Source organism: Punica granatum, chromosome 8 (genome assembly GCF_007655135.1).
Source record: "Punica granatum isolate Tunisia-2019 chromosome 8, ASM765513v2, whole genome shotgun sequence".
In the NCBI taxonomy this organism is placed as follows: domain Eukaryota; kingdom Viridiplantae; phylum Streptophyta; class Magnoliopsida; order Myrtales; family Lythraceae; genus Punica; species Punica granatum.
This window is the reverse complement of record NC_045134.1, coordinates 9,397,474-9,416,718: the sequence shown is the minus strand read 5'-3', so window position 1 is coordinate 9,416,718 and position 19,245 is coordinate 9,397,474. Positions and strand designations below refer to the sequence as shown.

Below are 19,245 nucleotides of genomic sequence, written 5' to 3'. Positions count from 1 at the left end.
AAATCTGGGTAAAATTTGGATATATCAAAAAGTTTGAGGTGCAAAGTGGTTGAGTGAAAAACTTGAGGGCTAAACTGAGGAATGGGACGGCAGAAGAGAAGGCTGACTGACTGCAAGGCTTCGAAGTCTCAACCCACAACTCGGAGTCGGACTCCCTTGCTGAACTGAGACAGGCACCTCCGACAGCCGGAGGCGCAGAGGAGATCGGATTTTGACGCCGGAGCTAAACAATTCCTCCCCACGATGGGCCGCCGATCAACCGCGTTGGGTCTTCACGGCCGTCTGAAGCTCATAGCCTTCACTCTGCTACTGGTAAGCCTCTCATCGCCCTCTTCGTCTGTCTCCGTTGATCGTGTTCATCAGCTGACAGAGAGATCATATGAAACGCATGCAACCTTACCAAATGACTGATACATGGAATTCTGTTGGATCAGTGCATCGCCGGTTCTGCCGCGGTTCCCTACAGCGCTCGTAAAGCCGGCAGGTCGTCGGTTTTCTCGCTGTTCAACCTCAAAGAGAAGAGCAGATTTTGGAGCGAGTCTGTAATCAGGACCGGTGGTATGCCTTTGTTTCTGGTCCTCAAAATGATATAATTTTGATGTCTTGGGACGGAAATGGCTTCCCTCTGTTCATTCTCCTCAATGGCAGTTGATGTGCATTTGCAGATTTCGATGATTTGGAGTCTTCCAGCCCGGGGAGAATGGGTGCTCTGAATTATTCCAAGGCAGGTAGTTAAAACTCGTGCTTTCCCCTTGCTCATCCCATCTCCTCTCCTGTCTTCTTTCTAGATCAGGTTCCTCGTTATTATTCGGATGTTTCGTGGTGGTTCCGATAACAGCAGCTGATGTATCGTAAGTGGGAAAACCTCTTCATGAAGTCTTAAATGAACACTTGGAATGTTGGGCCTTCAATATCATCAAAAGCTTCGCACTTTGAGGATTTGGTTCTATTTGCATTGGTACTGGCAGTCTTGCGTATCCCAGCTAGTCTATATCCAAGTCTTTTTGCAGACAACGCATTTTAGTATTAAATTTTGAGTTTAGTTATCCCAAATTGGGGTTTAACCAAGTAGAACGCTCAAAATGTGCAGCCAATAATAATGCCAATGATTTATTTTCCTCCTCCTCTTCCTCTTTGTCCCCAAATGTTGAGCTGGGGCGGAAACATTCAGCCAATTATAGGATTTTAGTGGATCGTTTCATGCTGTGGTAGCAGGGTAGATGTGAGAGAGGGAAGGTGAGTCCAAGTAGTATGATGAAATTGCAGCAGGGAGTTGTATGCTTATGTTTGTTATATGTGCTAAATGATTGAAGTACCCAATCTAAAGTAAGAACTCTATAAATGTTTGTCAACTGCAAGATTGTAATTACAGGCTATTGGTTTTTATCAGCTCTGTTGGTGTATGTTTCAGGCAATATTGCAAACTATCTGAAGCTTCTGGAGGTTGATTCTATGTACCTTCCTGTTCCAGTGAATTTTATTTTCATAGGATTTGATGGGAAAGGAAACCAAGGTATGCAAATTCCCCGACTTTGAATTTTCAAATGGCATCTTGGCATAAAGTGTTGGTACTTTAATGTATTTAATTTCTCTTTTCAGAATTTAAACTACATCCTGAGGAACTTGAGCGCTGGTTCACAAAACTTGATCATGTCTTTGAACATACACGAGTTCCACAACTCGGAGAGATTCTCTCTCCAATTGACAAGATCACTGCGGATAAACTGCAACACCGCCATCTTCCCCTTATCAGTCCCATAAACTACAAGTATTTGAACTGCTCATCTGCTATTATTTTTCTTGTTTTTAGCATTCGAAACATTATATCATGTTGGGCTTCACGAGCTTGGGCATTCAACTCATATTGTTGAGCTTTGATGTGGAAATCAGTTACTCAGTTCACGCCATACAAATGGGAGAAAAGGTGTCTTCTGTTTTTGAGCATGCTATAAATGTTATGGCTCGCAAAGATGATGTGTCCGACAACAGGCAAGCAAAGTTCTCTTAATTTTCTTCTGCTGCTGATTTTTCATCTTTCAAACTTTTCATATACAATACATGTTCAAATTTAATGTTGATAGAATAGAACTACTACATGAAGAAATGAATCTTTACAATAAGTAGCTGTAGCATTTTTGAGTTGCTTATTATTTGGAGAGTGTGGCGATATTTATTTGATAACAAGCTGATGATAGGGCAGGGTCATCTGTATTCTTTGGTTTTAGAGCAGTTTTGTGATTGTTGAGGAGGAGAAGGAAAGGTTAAGAGAAAATATAACGTGTTTGTATGGATCCTGAAGGAGATCATCATGATTGTCTATGCCAACAGCAAGATTTGGGTGGCATAGGTCCAACGTAGTTAGTTTATTAGCCCTATTGGATTGTATGATGATTCTACAAGACCTTCATCAGACTTGACCGTGATCAATTGAAGGGACAAAATGGAGTTGAGCTTAGATAGAAAATGACACCAATCTTCATGTACATTATTGCAAGATGTCAAGACCTCTCTGATAGAGGATATTTGGATTTTGGTTCATATTAAGGGAAGAAAGGCTTTTATCTCAGCGTGGTGACTGGGAAGAAGAGGATTCTTTAAAATTAGTGGACACATATAATGACATCTGCAGCATATGTCCTGCAGGGTTTTGCTAGAAATAGATTCTCTCTCTGAACTCCTAAGGATGCTATCTATTATTTTTATTGACTACCTATATACCAATTATGATTAGCTGCTTTTCAAATGGGCAAGACCCCTGCATACTAAAAATCTCCCCAGGTTATACTGTTCCTATCTCTCTCTCTGTATGATTTGTGTAGGTATATGAGCTTAAAATAGGAGAGAAAATTTCATTTATGGGCTTTGATTGGGGCTCTTTGGGCTTCTGATGGAGAAGGGATCGCTAGCCCTCACCATCCAGCAGGCTGGCTATTCTGCAGCCCAGCCACTGGCTCAACTCTTAATTCATTTTCTGTCTTTTGAATTTTTTTCTTGTATTTCATGTTTCTGAAAAATAATAATGAAACTTAAAGTATCTTCTTTTTTTTTTTCTCTGAATTTAAGTTCATGATATGGCACCACATAATTACCACTTGACATCATCAGCCACCTTGAACTTGTGAGGGTTGTTAATGTTGGGTTTTACATGTGGGGATCTCTGCCTGTGATGATGATGCTTTCTTTACAAAATGCTACTGTGACAAGTGGACTAAATTTATTATTCCATTTTTTATTCACTCTGAACAGGAGCGAGGAGCTTGTTCTCTGGCAAGTTGATATGGACATGTTTGAAGTTCTTTTCACTAGTCTTGTTGAGTATCTTCAACTTGAAAATGCATATAACATTTTCATTTTGAACCCCAAGCACAATGACAAGATGGCTAAATATGGCTACAGGTATGCATCTCGTGGCAATGGTTTCGAGCAACCTTGTGCTTTCATGCATTTTAAAGCGCCCGAAGCCGGCTTAGGCATTAAAAAGACTGTCTCGTCTCTCTCTTACTCAAAGTATGGGTTAAAAACTTCAGATCTTTTGATAACCAGATGAAGTGAATGAAAGCAGCAATAGAATTGCTTCCTTTATAGTGGCATGTTGCAAGTTTTTGGTTTTATTTATGGGCGTTTAGTAGGGAAGTTGCGAGTTGTAAGCTCTTGCCTGATTATGTGATAGAATTAGGGGAATTATGGTGATTGGTATATTGAGAAACAGAATGGTACCTCTCTGGCTTTGTGCTACTGGATGATGACAAAAGGAGAGAGGAGAAGATGGCAGTGTGATGATCGACTTTCTTACCTTAAAATCCATTCATTAGACGTCTCATAACTATCTTGTTAAGAACATCCTTTTATTGAACATAAAGTGGTCATGCATTTGAGTGTCTCCTTGATGAAGTTCATGGAGAATTCTATGAAGCAACAGAGTAGGCATTAATAGACTTAAGAAATGTATCGGGGATATCTCTTGTTCTGCTTACCATTTGCTAAGTTCCCTTTCCTTGGCACATATATTACTTGCTTGCAGCGTATTAAAGTCCGCACAGGCCAATGCATAATAAACCCCCTGAAACAAAACCAGTATCTACTACAGATTTGATAAATTCTAAATATTTCTTTTGATGATAGTCTTTTCAGATAGTTTATTTTCTCTCGGCATATCTTTTTACTAAGAATATAATTCCATACCTATTTAATTCCATCAATAAGAGAGCCTTTGTCCACCAAGTTGAATCTGCTAGATGAAGGCATCCATCCTTTGTGCCTTGGGGTAAATTGTGCCCTTACTAAGACAGACGCTTTCCCTTCACGTCCCCTTAGATCCTCATCACTGCCAATTTTCCACATTGAGGAGTTTTCGTAATACTCTAGATTGGTCTATCAGCTACCTTATATTCTCAATTTTGTCTTTTCTTCAATTTTGCAGGAGGGGTTTATCTCAGTCTGAAATTGATTTTCTCAAAGAGGTAATGTGCATTATCTTGTTGAGCCTATTTTTCTGCTTTCCTTATAGATGATATATGTCCATTTCTCTTATTCCCATATTTCTGAAACTATATTTGTTGTCTACTTTTAGTCTGTCTTGCAGTAGCATTGCTTAATAACCCAGTTATTCGGCTACTTAACGAGACAGATAGTCCGTTCATTGCATTTTTCTTTTGGTAAATTTTCAGGGTCTGTTTTGTTCTGGGTGGTAATGAGATACATTTTTTTTTAAAAAATATATGTTGCAGAACAAGAGTTTGCAAGAGAAGATTCTCCAGACTGGAGGGGTGCCTGAAAGTCTTCTTGGTATGGATAAATAATAGATGACTTGACTGCATTATGCATAATAATCCTCAGTAGTTGTGGATATATCTATATTGGTGTTCCTGAATAAATTTGTGTACTCTTACTATATGCAGCTCTTGATAAGATTAAGAGGCCATTATATGAAAAGCATCCCATGGCAAAATTTGCTTGGACAGTAACCGAAGACACTGACACGGTGACGACTCCACAGTTGCTGACATTTAATTTGTTGACAAACAGTGTCTCATTTTATGATTTCTGGCTTAAATGATAATAGAATATCATCCACTGTGCATTAGCTTGAAGGAGTTTCTTGAAATGGTTATTCCATCTCATCATTTGAGAGGAATTTTTTTTTTTTTTGGGATTAGTGTTTGAGAGGAATTTAGGTTCTTGATAATTTTCTTTTGCTTCTGATCTAAAGATAGTGCTGATTTAATGAGGCAGGTGGAATGGAACAATCTTTGCCAAGACGCATTGGATAATGTTGAAAAGTACTACAGAGGGAAGGATGTTGCTGATATTATTCAGAGCAAAGTTTTACAGGTGCTTCATTAATGCTTTAGTTGGCCTGAGAAGCATTTTAAAGCTACTGGTGTTGTTCACTGATTGCTTCTTTTTGCCCTCCTGCAATTTCATAGCAATTGAAAAAAAATGATGATATGAAGCTTCTTCTTGGAAAGAAATTAAAACGTGGAGATTTGAGTGGTCTTCATGCGGAATGTCTTTCCGATGCATGGATTGGGAGGGACAGGTTGAATCTCTCTCTCTCTCTCTCTCTCACACACACACACACACACACACTCTTATCCTGAGTCAATGATCTACATGGCGAGAAGCTTAACTTATATCATATGTGACACCTTTGCCAAATAAACTTCTGCCAGGTGGGCATTTATTGATTTGACTGCAGGCCCATTTTCGTGGGGTCCAGCTGTTGGTGGAGAAGGTGTGCGGACTGATTACAGCTTACCAAATGTGACCAAAACGATTGGTGCTGTAACAGGTGATTATAGTAATTTTTTTTTAAATGGACTTAGAGAGAAATCTCTTTTTTGCGGTTGATCCTGAAATAGATGCAAGTTGACTTATCATAACCTGCAGTTATTAATAAGCAAAATTAGTGACCCTTTATGCTAAATAATGTTCTGCGGCTCTTTTTTCTTCACCCAATGTTGCTCTTAGTAGCAAATTTACTTAGGTTTAGTAGACGCTGACAATATAGTTCCGAGTAGTATCTCACATAATTGTTTGATTTTGGCAATGATCCCTTTTTCTTCAAACTCATGATCTTTCTTTTGTTCGCTTCCAGAAATCTCAGAAGATGAGGCTGAAGATCGTCTGCAAGATGCAATTCAGGAAAAGTTTGCTGTATTTGGTGATGTAAGTGCCTTTCTCTTAGAATAAACATGATGTGATTGAGAAATCTGCATCCTTTCTCTGGAACTGAGCTATAGTTCTGAGCCAATTCTATTAACTGCAAAATGTTAAAGAGAAAGCTCTTCTTTTTGTTCGCAACTAGGATGGTTGATGTCCTATCGGGCCAAATTTTACTCATATAAAAAAAAGTTTAGTACAAAATGATATGTTAGGTCTGTACTATATGATCATATTAAAATTGAGTCAGGTCTTATCAGTCAGAGGTCTTTAGCTTGGCCTAAAAAGGCAAAGATCCTTTTCTCTTCAACGTCCACTATTTTATTGATAGCATTAGACCTCCAAAGCAATATCCAGTTGCCAGTGGAAGTGATGAAGCAGGATCCTTGATAGGAGGACTAGGTTGGCAAATGATTTTGGGAAAAAGAAACTGGAACAGTGCAGTGAAATTAATTTTTTGAACTTGATGGGTAGCATATTGCTTCCTTTGATTAGTCCCATGGTTACTGTCTGCAAGAAGTGTGCCTGCCTACATTGTAATTTTGATTATTTGTAATATTGCAACTTTGAAACACAGATGTTTTAACATCAAGTTGAATAATTATGATTGTTTACCACCCCCAACTTTGTTTCGAGAGTCTGCTGTTTTACATATTAATGGGCCTCAAATGTTACTGCAGAAAGATCATCAGGCCATTGATATCCTTCTAGCAGAGATTGACATATATGAACTTTTTGCGTTCAAGCATTGCAAGGGAAGGAAAGTTAAGCTTGCTCTCTGTGAAGGTAACCTTCTTTACCAAAGTAGCAACCCCTTTGTTTTTTTTTTTTGGGGTCCGTGATGATGGCTTCTGTTTCTGTTTCTGTTTCTGTTTCGTACCTAAAGGATTGCAATTATTAGAAACTAATGATCATTTGCTGCTCATATCTCAAGCTTAGAACAATGGGTTTCTTTGTCAATGGGCGGTGGCCCTGTTAAAATAAATATCACTAAATTGCATGGTGGTTAAAAATGGTTTTGTTGATTGAACTTCTGTCTGTAGAACTAATAACATATTGGTGTGGGCTTAGGTTTTACTCTGAGTGATTATTCATGTGCCATGATGTGGTAATTTTACACATTTGTTGATAATTCAGAGCTCGACGAGAGAATGCGGGACTTGAAAAACGAGCTTCAATCATTTGAAGGTGAAGAATATGATGAAAATCGTAAGAGAAAAGCTGTGGAGGCTTTGAAACGAATGGAGAGCTGGAATTTGTTCAGTGATACTCAAGAGGTCTGGAATTTTGGACATGTTCCTCATTGTTGTGTTCCTTCTTCTAATGTAAAATTTGTCAATTATTGGATAATGGTTTTCAGATCAGGTGTGCTTTATGGATAACTAAATAATTATTAGATGTTTATGTGGTATCCTTGCTTATCCGCTCAACACTTGTTTCCCTTCACTTCAGGAGTTCCAGAACTACACTGTTGCACGTGATATTTTTCTTGCACACTTGGGTGCAACATTATGGGGTTCTATGAAGCATATCATATCTCCCTCCATTGCAGACGGTGCATTCCATTACTATGAAAAGATATCTTTTCAGCTGTTTTTCATCACTCCGGAGGTATGTGCATGCCCTGCAAGTTGTACAAAGGATTTCTGTGGTGGATTATTGCTAATCTGCGCTTTTAACCTCCTGATGCAGAAGGTTAGACATATTAAACAATTGCCGGTCGACCTTAAAGCTGTGATGGAGGGGCTTTCCTCCTTGCTGTTACCCTCTCAAAAACCCCAGTTTAGTCAACACATGTATGTGGAAATTCTCTCTTTTGGTTTTAGTTGTTATATTTATCATTACTTTATTTTATTCTAGCTTTGGTCCCTGTAGGTTGCCACTTTCAGAGGATCCTGCCCTGGCGATGGCCTTCTCGGTGGCACGCAGAGCATCGGCTGTCCCATTTTTACTTGTGAATGGAACTTACAGAAAGACTGTCCGTTCATATCTCGATTCCAAAATTCTGCAGTATCAACTGCAGAGGCTACACGATCATACTTCACTTAAAGGTTTCTTGTTGACTTGAATTACATTTAAATAGTCGACATATCAATATGTTCAGAATTTTCTGATCTGAATCATCTGTTCATGAGTAATGGTTCCAGGGTAGTTGTTAAACATCCTGGGTAGTCATCCTTGAATTGTGTACCTCATTTCTCATTATGCGGTAGTGATGTTAAAGAACTGCCAGCACGTTCTTGGCTTGCTTCAACTTGCAAGTTTGTTCAACTCATGTTGTATGTTTTCAATGGATCGGAGAGTTTGATGCATATTATACTTTGGGGATAACGATTATACCTTTATTGAGTGTAGGAATGCATGCTCATAGCAGATCCACACTGGAAGTTCCAATCTTTTGGTTCATCCATGGAGATACGTTGCTGATCGACAGGCATTATCAGGCGAAGGCTCTTTCTGATATGGTTGTAGTGGTTCAGTCGGAGACATCATCCTGGGAGAGCTATCTGCAGTGCAATGGGCAATCACTTCTGTGGGATTTAAGGTCTGTATCCATAGTTTTTCTGTTTCATCAACCAGATCATTTTTTGAATGCAATTGTGCAATGCGATCTTGGAACTTTGTGTAGGTAGATAGATTTGGGAGGACCTAATTGGCTGGGCCGTTTGGATTCAGAGTTAAAGTTACTTTGATTTTGATTTTGATTTTGATTGTGGAAAATGACAAATGAGATGTGATTATAAATTTGACTTGGGAAACGTGTGTTTTTGTTGTGTAGTGTGTTGAGTTAAAGTTAAAGTTAAAGGTAAAATCAGTTAACTGTCAATCCAACCGGGTACTTCCGCACAGTACTCTCCTAAAATAGATGGAATTACACTGCAAGCTTTGGTTCATTGTGCTGTATATCTTTTATCGAGGTTGATGTGAGCTTCAGATGATGTGCGATCACAATCAATGAAGAATTGACTGACTGATCTTTATATATTTCATTAACTGTTCTTGGTCCATTGTATAGGAGCCCTGTGAAAGCAGCACTGGCAGCGGCTGCTGAGCATTTGGCTGGTTTGCTTCCTCTTCATCTCACTTACAGTCAGGCCCATGAAACTGCAATTGAGGTATGCCACGTTTGAAGTGTTCTGCCCTAATCACCATAAAAATGTATTGATGTTGTCACCGTTCATTTTTTAAAAAAAATTTTGAGAACAATAATATCTAATAAGTAACCTAGTTGTGGTTGCTGAGCATTGCATTAGGATAGAACCTCGCAGCTTGTATTTTCTTTTTGAATTGAACATAATAGGGGAAACTCTTTAGCTCTTGTAATACCCCATAAAGTTCATTTGTGTAATCTGTCTTTCTTCACCACATTTTTTGTGCTTTCCAATATTGTATTATGCAAATTACAACTTTATATCATGTTAGTAATATCCGCAGATTTGATCATGCATCTTATGTCATAAATTTGCGGCAGGAATGGTTATGGTCTGTGGGGTGTAATCCCTTTTCAATCACTTCCCAAGGATGGCATATTTCACAATTTCATTCCGATACAATTGCACGGAGCTATATTGTAACCGCACTTGAAGAGTCAATACAGCGGGTCAACTCGGCAGTCCATCTCTTAGTTTTTGAGCGTACCAGTATCCTTGACTTATATAAATTGTTAATTGCTTTTTCATTTGAACTGTAATGTTAATAATACAACTTATAAGCATGGTGGATGTTCAAAGCAAACTTAACAAAAAACAGCTGAAAAATCGTACAAAACATTCCTGTCCCAAGAGCGAGAGCTGGTGAATAAATACAATTACGTGGTCAGCCTGTGGAAAAGGGTGAGTATATCTATCTACGTTGTACTGGTTCTAGTGGAAGATAGTATAATTTTGATCTTTTTGAAGGTCTTGGTGCAATTTTATGCAAAATTCACTTTTTCCTTTTTCCTCCAGATTTCAACTGTTTCTGGGGATTTACGCCACGTGGATGCATTGAGACTGCTTAATATCCTCGAGGATGCATCTCAAAAGTAAGAATGCTTCTGCTTTCACTGAATTTTTCCCCCCATTTCTTTGCTTGTGTGATCAATTGGTGTTTCTAAGAATGACCACTGTTTGTGTGCATATTGAGTCATGACCCTGGCTAACTGGACTTGGTAATTTTTGACTCAACACAACTACATGACTTGACGCAAAACAAATCTCTTGAGTGATAACATGGACCCGAGATGAGACAGAAAAGTTGCAATTACTGTCCATATAATTTTTGACATACTTATTTGAGAAATCCAAAGTTGACAGGAAGCGTGCAAGGAACCTGGCAGGACAACAGAAACTGCCACCCTTGCGATCTTTTTCATGATATCGAAACCGTTTTACGGTATTTATTACATGTCTTGTGCTTATGATATCTTTTAATGAAAACTGTTCCTTTCTGTCTGCAGGTTTGTTGATCAAGTCAATACTACAATTGCACTGCTCCATCCAATCCACTGCATGAGAGAAAGGAAAGTAGATGTCGTGTTTGATATGACTACAGTCCCTGCCTTTGTGTTCGTCGGTGGAGTTCTCTACTTCTTATTGAGGCCAAGGAGACCGAAGCCCAAGATCAACTGATAAACCGAGGGGGAGAGGTTTTTCTGATACAGTCGCTCATGGGTCCACATCTCTTAACCCAATATTGTCGAGGAGTAATAGTCGCTGATGAAACCCTTGAGGTAGCAAGAGGCATACTGGCAGCTTTGGTGCCGAGATGAGATTTTGAAGGAGTGGAAGAATTGAGTGGTCTATAGGTTTTCTCGAGTCTCGATAGTTTATTGTGCGCTAACGTAGGGCAGAAATTTTGGGCCAACACAAATGTTATGAGCGGCTCAGGTCTGCTAGTTTTATGGCAAATCATCTCTGGGATAATTCGTGCTTTTGATGGTGTTGCATCGGAAAATCAGATTGATTCGGTGGTTATGGCCAACAGTGTCATTACTTATAGACAGGGATCGAGCTACATTCACTAAATATGTTTCTTCCGGTCGATGGTAACAAAGGCCTGGACCTGCATTTTTAATACATGAAATGTCACAAATTGTGGAGGTCTATGCATGTTTCCTGATTCCAGTCAATTGCCTGAAACCGTGAATGATATCGAGGATTCGCGTTGTTTAGGCTTTAATTCTTCGTATGGATCGCCCTGTGCTCCTCTTGCTCGGGGTGATGGTATGCTTGACTCAATTACGTCAAGTCGGAATGATTCGGCTGTAAGCCATTTTTTGACCCCTAAAGCCCTCAAAAATTGAGCTGGCAGTGCTCACTTCTATGGTGTGTTCGAGCCCGTGTCCATGTCGCGGCTACAGTGTACAGACCACTATCTTTTGAAAAAAAAGCTCTTGTACCAATAGTAGAACCGCTGGTAAGATGGGTCGATGATGCGAGAGCAGCGTGACATGAACCTGAAAAAAGTGAATATGAGTATCAATGTTACCCGAGTACCGAAAAAAGTGAATGTATCAATGTCACCCGAGTCCCTACACGGGCAAATCTCATTCTGTTAGTTGTACAGTTGTACTGAGAGGGCTGGCACCGAGTCATCTACTCGTGTCGTGTTATCATGCCAAATCTCATTTCGTCAGTTGTACTGAGAGGGCTGGCACCGAGTTACCTACTCGTGTTATGTTATCGTGCCGTGATAAATATTACTTGCACTACACTGGAATGAGGGAAAGGAAAGACCTAAACGGCCTCCCGCCATTTCCTCATTTCCTTTTTTCCCTTTTCATGAATGAATTTCTGTATAATCTCATTTTTGGCCCCTCCGCCTGTTCGAAAGGCCATCTGACGTTCTATTATATGCGTCAGTGCAAACAGCAGGATCGCGCCATTTGAGCAGTCGACCGGACCGGGTTTTTCCAATTCTCAGCTCCGGTGATGCATTCTCTCCACCGAGCAAGGGCAGAGGCCGCCTCCGCCCCTTAAAAAAGCCAGCAGGCACTACAAGCTGAAATATAAACTCAGTCGAGAGCAGAAATTTCATATTATTGATAGATCAATTACTTCTAATCATCTTATGGCACACTGTTGTGCTGATACATTGATTAAAATGCCTGGATGATTTTCACAGGTAAGAAAGCAAATCGAAGACTCTTGGAGAAACCTCATCAAGTATCCTGAAGAGTGGTCAGATTACCGCAAAGCTAAACTTGACCGATTGGTGAGGTCTTTTTTCGCTCGAGGAACTGCTTTTTATCGGAACGTTATTGGAAGTGGTCATGTTCATGTTTCCCTCTCCTTTCAGGTTAATCAGAAATTCCCAGATTTTAAACGCAACGACAAATCTGCTTCTCTCTGGCATAACAAGGCACCCAGGTGGGTTTTATCAAACATTGATGGAATCCAATTTGATGGAAGTGACAACACAAAACCCGCTAAGGAGAATTAGTATGGTTATTTGTTTCAGAGATGTACATCTGTAATTTCGCCTCTTTTATAAAAATGTCGTGTTTGAACATTCTGTGAACAAGATCCTTCTACCTTAATTAGCAAGCAAAATGACAAAAAAAAAAACTTCTCCCTAGAAAAGATGTATTTAGAAAGAATAGAATGGATTGTTTGTACTTGTTCTAGCCCATTTATCTCACTATAGAAGCAATATAGTATTGCTGGATTCTCTCAATATCTTAGACTAAGAGCTAGTTTGTTAAACAGGATAATTAATTGCTTGAAAGTATGGGGTCAGTTAGTCGTTAATTGTCGAGAATTGTAAACGGGGAGAATGGAGGAATAGAAAGATACGAGGACCTTTTGGAGAACCAACTCACTAGAAAACTTCTTCATCATTGAATTTTTAAGAAACTTACTGTATAAATTTAGATTTTTGCCTTGATTGGTGATTAAAACTTTCTCAAGATGTTCCTCCTTCCTTCTCTCCTTCCCTTCCAATCATTTTTTGTATGAAAATTTATGATTATGAGCACTTAGGTGATGCAAATGTAGGTTCCCATCTACTTGAAACGGATGCTTGGCGGTTCAACTAGGTAGGAATATCACGGGCAAACAATTTCTGAAGATTGTCCTGATTATTCTCCCTTTTCTAAGTTCACTGAACTCCAGACAAATGTTTCGGCTGAAGTTGTGGGAAAAATAGATTCCTATAAATTGCTTCATTGAGTATGCATTAGGCAATTCTATGTAGTGAAGCATTGTCTTTTTTTATTATTATTATTATTTAATTTTTTTTATGGATTGTAGTGAAGCATTGTCATGTTTTGTATTTGCTTAATCTACCTGACATTAATTAAGTGGTGGTAATTAGCCAATGCTTTTGGATTGATCTCAGGTGATGAAGCCTGCAAGGACTTGGTTGAGAACCCCGACAAATGGTGGGATAATAGGTCGAACAACAAGGTAAAAAACTACTCAGACCATGACTACGAGTACGAGCAGCTGGAAATATATCTCTCCGTGCGTGATATACTCTTTTTCTAACTTCCGATGAATCTATCACCTCCTTCTAACAGCCAAAGAGTACATATCCAGAGTTCAAGCATAAAGAGATGAGGCAAGCGCTTTGGCTCGACAGCTCGCCATCTCGGGTGCTGTCAAACTTGCCGCCCTTAAAACCACCGGAGAAAGCGGCTAGTAGGTGGATGAAAACGGCCCCCTCTGGCATCAGTTACAGTTTTAGGGGGCGGGAGGCGGGGAAAGAAAGTGAGCATAGCCCTCGTTAAAGCCATGCATCAGTTTAGTAAGGGTGCCACAGACACCAGTTAAAAGTCTTAGGGTGCCAAACTGCATCGCAACGAGAGGTTAATTTCTCAGGAAAGGAGCAAATTACAAACACAGCCTTCTCTGTAAGATAATAATAATAATAATAACAACGATAATGATAATCTGGCACGGAGGCTCCTTTTTTTGTGTTTTTTGAAAAAAAATTGTGTTTCTTATCATTTAACAAGATAACTTATCATTTAATAAGAGTCTTATTATATTCAAAATAATAAATTTCGTTCAAAACAATAAGTTTATTATTATTGACAAGTATCTTATTATTTTTAAAATAATAAGTTTCATATTAAATTATAAATTTTGTTATTGATAATTACCATACAATCTGCGACGTGGCGCACTTTGATTAGTCTCTGTAAACGCTCTATTTTGAGGAGCCTCCATAGGAATGTTAAATCCTAAAGATATTGTATATTAGGCTCCAAAATCCGGAATTGAAGCTAAAAGGAATAGAAAAGAAAGAGGATTAGAGTGGGAGAAGAAGATCCCCAAGCTCTACTCAATATTACATGAAAAAAGATAAGAACACATGGCTAAGAGCTCTCGATACACACAGAAAACGACTGTTCTTTCGGTTCGGCATAATAACTAGTAGGCCGAATCTCTTCGACGGGTTAAAAATGCCCTTGCTTAATTTTAACGATATTTACTTGTATGCCATCTTGGGAGATTCGGCCATATTCGAGCCAGCATCATGCCAGGCACCGCGGCTACAATAGATAGACCAGCATCTTTTGAAAACAAAACGAGTTCTATACCAACAGTAGCACTACTGGCAAGACGGGTCAATCACGCGGGGAGCGGCCTCACATGAATTGGAAGAAAGTGAATATTAGTGTCACCAAGTTCCTACACGGCCACACCCCATTTCGTTAGCATTAAGAGGTCTGGTCCAGACATGGCTCGGACCCGTACCGATGTTATCGTACCGTGTCAAAAATTACTCATTCCACTCCGGAATGGGAAGAGAGCTAAACGGCCTCCCCAAAGCAAATCCCATTCCCTCCTTTTGTATTTATTTCCCTTTTTATGAATGAATTTCTCTATAATATCATTTTTGCCCCTACCGCCGCTTCCCCTTCCAAGGCCGTCTAACGTTCTTAATATGCGTCTCTGCGAACGGCACAATAGCGCCATTTGAGCGGTTGATCGGAGTGGGGTTTTCCGATTTAAAGCTCCGGTGAGCTCCGGAGATGCATTCTCTCCGTCGAACAAGGGCCCTCGCCATCGCGCTGGCAGAGGCCGCCTCTACCCCTTACAAGAATAGTAGGCTCTGCTCCGCCGCCGCCACAGGAAGAACGAGAACCGCCGCGAATGAAGCTGAGGCTGAGGCTCAGTCCAGTTTGGAGAGTCCGGCTGAGACACCGCATCAGAGAACCAAGTCCGTGGCGGAACCTTTAAGGGTGGCCGTGGCCGGGGCCGGCAATTGGCCGAGGCCTAGCAAAATACCTTTTCAGGCAAAGGTGGCCAATTCCGTCCACCTGATTGGCCGCATCCACATGCCTGTTCAGTGCCAGGCTGCTCCCGACGGCAAGTTCTGGGCGGGAACCGTCATCACACGGGATCAGCCCTCGGATTCTTCCCCTCTTTGGTTCGTATTACTGAACAAGCTTGGAAAGTCCCTTCATTGTAGTGTTTATGTTATCACAGGGTGTTTTCGTTATTTAACGAGGCGTGTTTGTGCATTCGTTCCCGTTCAGGATCCCGATCGTATTCGAGGGCGATTTAGCTAATATTGCCGCTTCTCATCTGAAAGAGAATGATCACGTCTGCATTGAGGGACAACTGAGTGCGGATCCCCCAACAATCGGTGTGAGCCCGAGTCAGGCCAACGTCCAGGTATGAACCGTTTCATTGCCTTTAAGGAATTTGTAGTTGCTCTTACATTGTACAGCTATCTAACTTGTTCCGTTTCATGATTACCCGTGTGGCGTCTTTTAATCTTGGTGCTCTGCCAACTACAGGTTATGGTTCGCAGTATTAACTTTGTCGAAGGATCTGCTCATGTGAAATCAACCATTGCCTCTCAGAAATACGAGAAACCAGCTGCAACTAAGCAGGGTAACCCTCACTCTGGTTTTGAAGTTTGAGAAATCTTGTGCAGACCATAAAAGCCAGACTATGAGGACCCTTAACGTCCTTGTACTGAAATTTCAAAAAATTAAAAGAATGGCTTGTAATATATTTTTGCACCCGAATGATAAAAATTCATTTAGAATGTTCTGATCAATAAAGAAAAGCTGTGGTGCCAACATGCACAGCCGTTGCAAGTTCAAGCTCGTTTTTTTGATATGTCATGATGAATTGCCTTATGGTCTCTAGCAGAGGACAATGTAAGTATTCAGTGTCACGGAATGAACTACTTGTTAAACCTCATGAGTGGTCAAACATTAGATTGCATGAGGCGGATGAATGTGCAACAACTTATAGTGATAAATCTGATTTTTGCCAAGGGCAATCTCAATGGAGCTGTGTTTGAGCGAAATAGTAGCTTGGACTTCCTCTGAATGGACTTTAGAACCTGAAACATAAACTAAGTTGAGAGTAGAAATTTCATGCTATTGATTGGTCACAGCTAATTCTCTAATAACCTTCATTGCACAGTTTTGTGTTGATACATTGAGCTAAAACGCTTGTTGATTTTCAGATTTGAAAAAGCAAATTGAAGACTCCTGGAGGAACCTCATCACGAATCCCGGAGAGTGGTCAGATTACCGCAAAGCTAAACTTGATGGATTGGTGAGGTCTTTTTCACTCGAGGAACTGCTTTTTATCGGAACATTATAGGAGAACTCATATCCATGTTTCTCTGTCCTTTCAGGTTAATCATAAATTCCCAGACTTTAAGCGCAAGGACAAAACTGCTTCTCTCTGGCTTGACACGGCACCGTGGTGGGTTTTATCAAACATTGATGGAATCGAATTTGGTGGAAGTGACAACACAAGACCTGTTAAGGAGAATAAAGGTTAGTACGATTATTTGTTCTAGAGACGTACATCTGTAGTTTTGCCTCTTGCCTCTTTTATAAAATGCTGTGTTTGGACATTCTATGAGGAGATCCTTCTACGTGTAATTAGATGGCAAGTAATCTCTACCTTAGCGGGAAAAGAGACAAAGAACTTCCCACTGGAAAATATGCATTTAGAAATAATAGAATGGACTATTTGTTGTTCTAGCCCACTTTTCTCTCAGTAGAAACAAATATTATTCCTAGATTCTCTCAATATCTTAGACTAAGAGCTAGTTTTTTAAACGAAAAAGAATTAATTGCTTGAAAGTATGGGTTCAGTTAGTCGTTAGTTATCAGGAATTTTAAAGGAGGAGAATGGAGGAATAGAAACATATAAGGACCTTTAAAAGGACCAACTCATTCGAATTTGACGTAATAGTTGAATTTTAAGAAACCTACCCTACTATATAGATTAAGACTTTTGGCTTGATTGGTGATTGGAACTTTCTCAAGATGTTCCTTCTTCCTTCTCTCCTTCCCTTCCAATCATTTTTCATTTGAAACTTATGATTATAAGCACTTACGAGATGCAAATGCAAGTTCCAGTATACTTGAAATGGATGTTTGGCGGTTCAACTAAGGTTTCTAGGTAGGAATATCATGGGCAAACAATTTCTGAAAGGTCCAGAATATCCTGATTATCCTTCCTTTTCCATTTTCACTGAACTCCGGAGAAATGTTTCTGCTAAACTTGTGGACATAAAATCCTGACAAACGAATAGTATGATGTGGGAAAAGAAAAGATTCCTAGAAATTGCTTCATCGAGTATGCATTGTGCAATTCTTTGTAGGGAAGCATTGTCATGTTTGTTTTTGCGTACTCTACCTGACATTAATTATATTGTGGTAATTTGCCAACGCTTTTGGACTGATCTTAGGTGATGAAGCCTGGAAGGACTTGGTTGAGAACCCCGAAAAATGGTGGGATAATCGGTCGAATAAGGTAATAACTACTTAAACCATGACTACTAGTACGAGCTGCTGGAATATCTCCGTGTGTGATAATACTATTTCTAACTGGACTTTGAATGAACCTGTCACCTCTTTCTAACAGCCAAAGAGTACATATCCTGACTTCAAGCATAAAGAGACGAGGGAAGCACTTTGGCTTGACAGCTCGCCATCTTGGGTGCTGTCGAAGTTGCCACCTTTGAAACCACAGGAGGAAACGGCTAGTAGCTGGATGAAAGCGGCTCCACAGACCTCAGTTTAAGTTTTCCTATGTTGACAAGACAGCTTAGCTTGCAAGTAAAGTTAGCGAGATTCTTTTACTTGAATGGCATGCTTTCGATTTTGTTTCCTTCAAAATTATTTTACGGTGCGGAGGCTTGCTCCCATTTGGAAGAAGAGTTCGTCGCGGGAGAGGGAGATGGAGAGACTCCGAAGCGGATATTTTGGAGGAAAGGAAACAAAAGGAGAATATCCCGCACAATTGTAATGTTCCCTACTGTTAACTTGCATTGTAACATTTGGTACATGAAGGAATTATATGGGAACATTGTATATCGTTGTAATTTCCTCGTATCCACTGATGAAAAATCTAACTTTTGAAACATCTTCTCAAGTCATCTATGATTAAAAAATATTGAAAAAAAAAAACCTTTAAACCGCTCATTGGGTCGTCAATGCGTGTGGAGTTACGCCACAAGCCGTAGCTATGAGTGTGGGCCTTACAAGATTCGGGCCCACTGAGTAAGGCCTTTCGAGATCTATGGGCTCACTAAAAGAATAGGAAAATGGGAAATAAATGGGTTACGGCGACCTCATTATTGACAATTTTGGGTCGAAATCCGAGCCTGGGACTAGGAGCCCTCGGGATTTGAATTTCGTAAAGGAAGAGACTTTTTCATCTTTAGATCAAATTCAGTATACATACCATCCCATATCTGAACATGACTTGGATGCTTATCGTTTAGTTAATAAGTCGTACTTCGATGGTATGAACAAGTCGAAGACAGAACACTTCAAAATATATATATATATATATATGTATATGTATGTATTAGATGTGTATCACAAGAGATAATCGTTGAGCTGGCTTGTACCGAAATATTAAGGTTAAGAATTAATTGATAGATAATTCTTTCATACCATTTCATTGTGCGAAATGAACAAGCAAGCGAAACGAATTGCCCAAAATAGGCGAAAACAAAATATATAGGTCGGGATTTTCCCTCCTTTTATGGATTTTGTAAATAAGGTCTTTTTAGTGGCATTAATGGTCTTATTGCTTCAAAGCAAGCCACAAATCCCTCTGCACCTTGGCCAAACAAGACACCGCGCGCCAAACGATAAAGAAAACG

At 39.8% G+C, this 19,245-nt stretch overlaps 2 protein-coding genes and 1 long non-coding RNA gene across 4 annotated transcripts; all 3 read left to right on the top strand.

The window, feature by feature from the left end:
• Positions 1-119: 119 nt before the first annotated feature.
• On the top strand, positions 120-11,272 carry LOC116188092. 2 transcript variants are annotated; one of them, XM_031517231.1, is made up of 25 exons: positions 120-312; positions 435-558; positions 666-728; positions 1,412-1,513; positions 1,600-1,768; positions 1,891-1,989; positions 3,247-3,396; positions 4,421-4,460; positions 4,728-4,785; positions 4,899-4,981; positions 5,233-5,331; positions 5,427-5,539; positions 5,673-5,791; positions 6,098-6,168; positions 6,843-6,948; positions 7,300-7,439; positions 7,615-7,773; positions 7,855-7,958; positions 8,038-8,213; positions 8,518-8,707; positions 9,179-9,278; positions 9,635-9,803; positions 9,913-9,995; positions 10,110-10,186; positions 10,601-11,272. In XM_031517231.1, exons 1-25 carry the CDS (start codon positions 244-246, stop codon positions 10,770-10,772), a joined length of 2,835 nt encoding a protein of 944 aa, XP_031373091.1. In that variant the 5' UTR covers positions 120-243; the 3' UTR covers positions 10,773-11,272. The 2 variants fall into 2 exon arrangements, with proteins under 2 accessions (XP_031373091.1, XP_031373092.1); XM_031517232.1 differs by lacking the exons at positions 120-312; positions 435-558 and having other exon boundaries at positions 666-724.
• A 608-nt stretch (positions 11,273-11,880) lies between these two features.
• Positions 11,881-14,153, top strand: LOC116189012. Its single transcript, XR_004152293.1, has 4 exons — positions 11,881-12,357; positions 12,442-12,512; positions 13,483-13,550; positions 13,664-14,153. It is a non-coding gene; the product is annotated as an uncharacterized LOC116189012 (long non-coding RNA).
• Positions 14,154-14,976: 823 nt separating this feature from the next.
• LOC116189429 (protein OSB2, chloroplastic-like) lies at positions 14,977-18,459 on the top strand. Its single transcript, XM_031519085.1, has 7 exons — positions 14,977-15,522; positions 15,632-15,770; positions 15,896-15,992; positions 16,579-16,670; positions 16,753-16,897; positions 17,821-17,885; positions 17,997-18,459. Exons 1-7 carry the CDS (start codon positions 15,125-15,127, stop codon positions 18,153-18,155), a joined length of 1,095 nt encoding a protein of 364 aa, XP_031374945.1. The 5' UTR covers positions 14,977-15,124; the 3' UTR covers positions 18,156-18,459.
• The last annotated feature ends 786 nt before the right edge of the window (positions 18,460-19,245 follow it).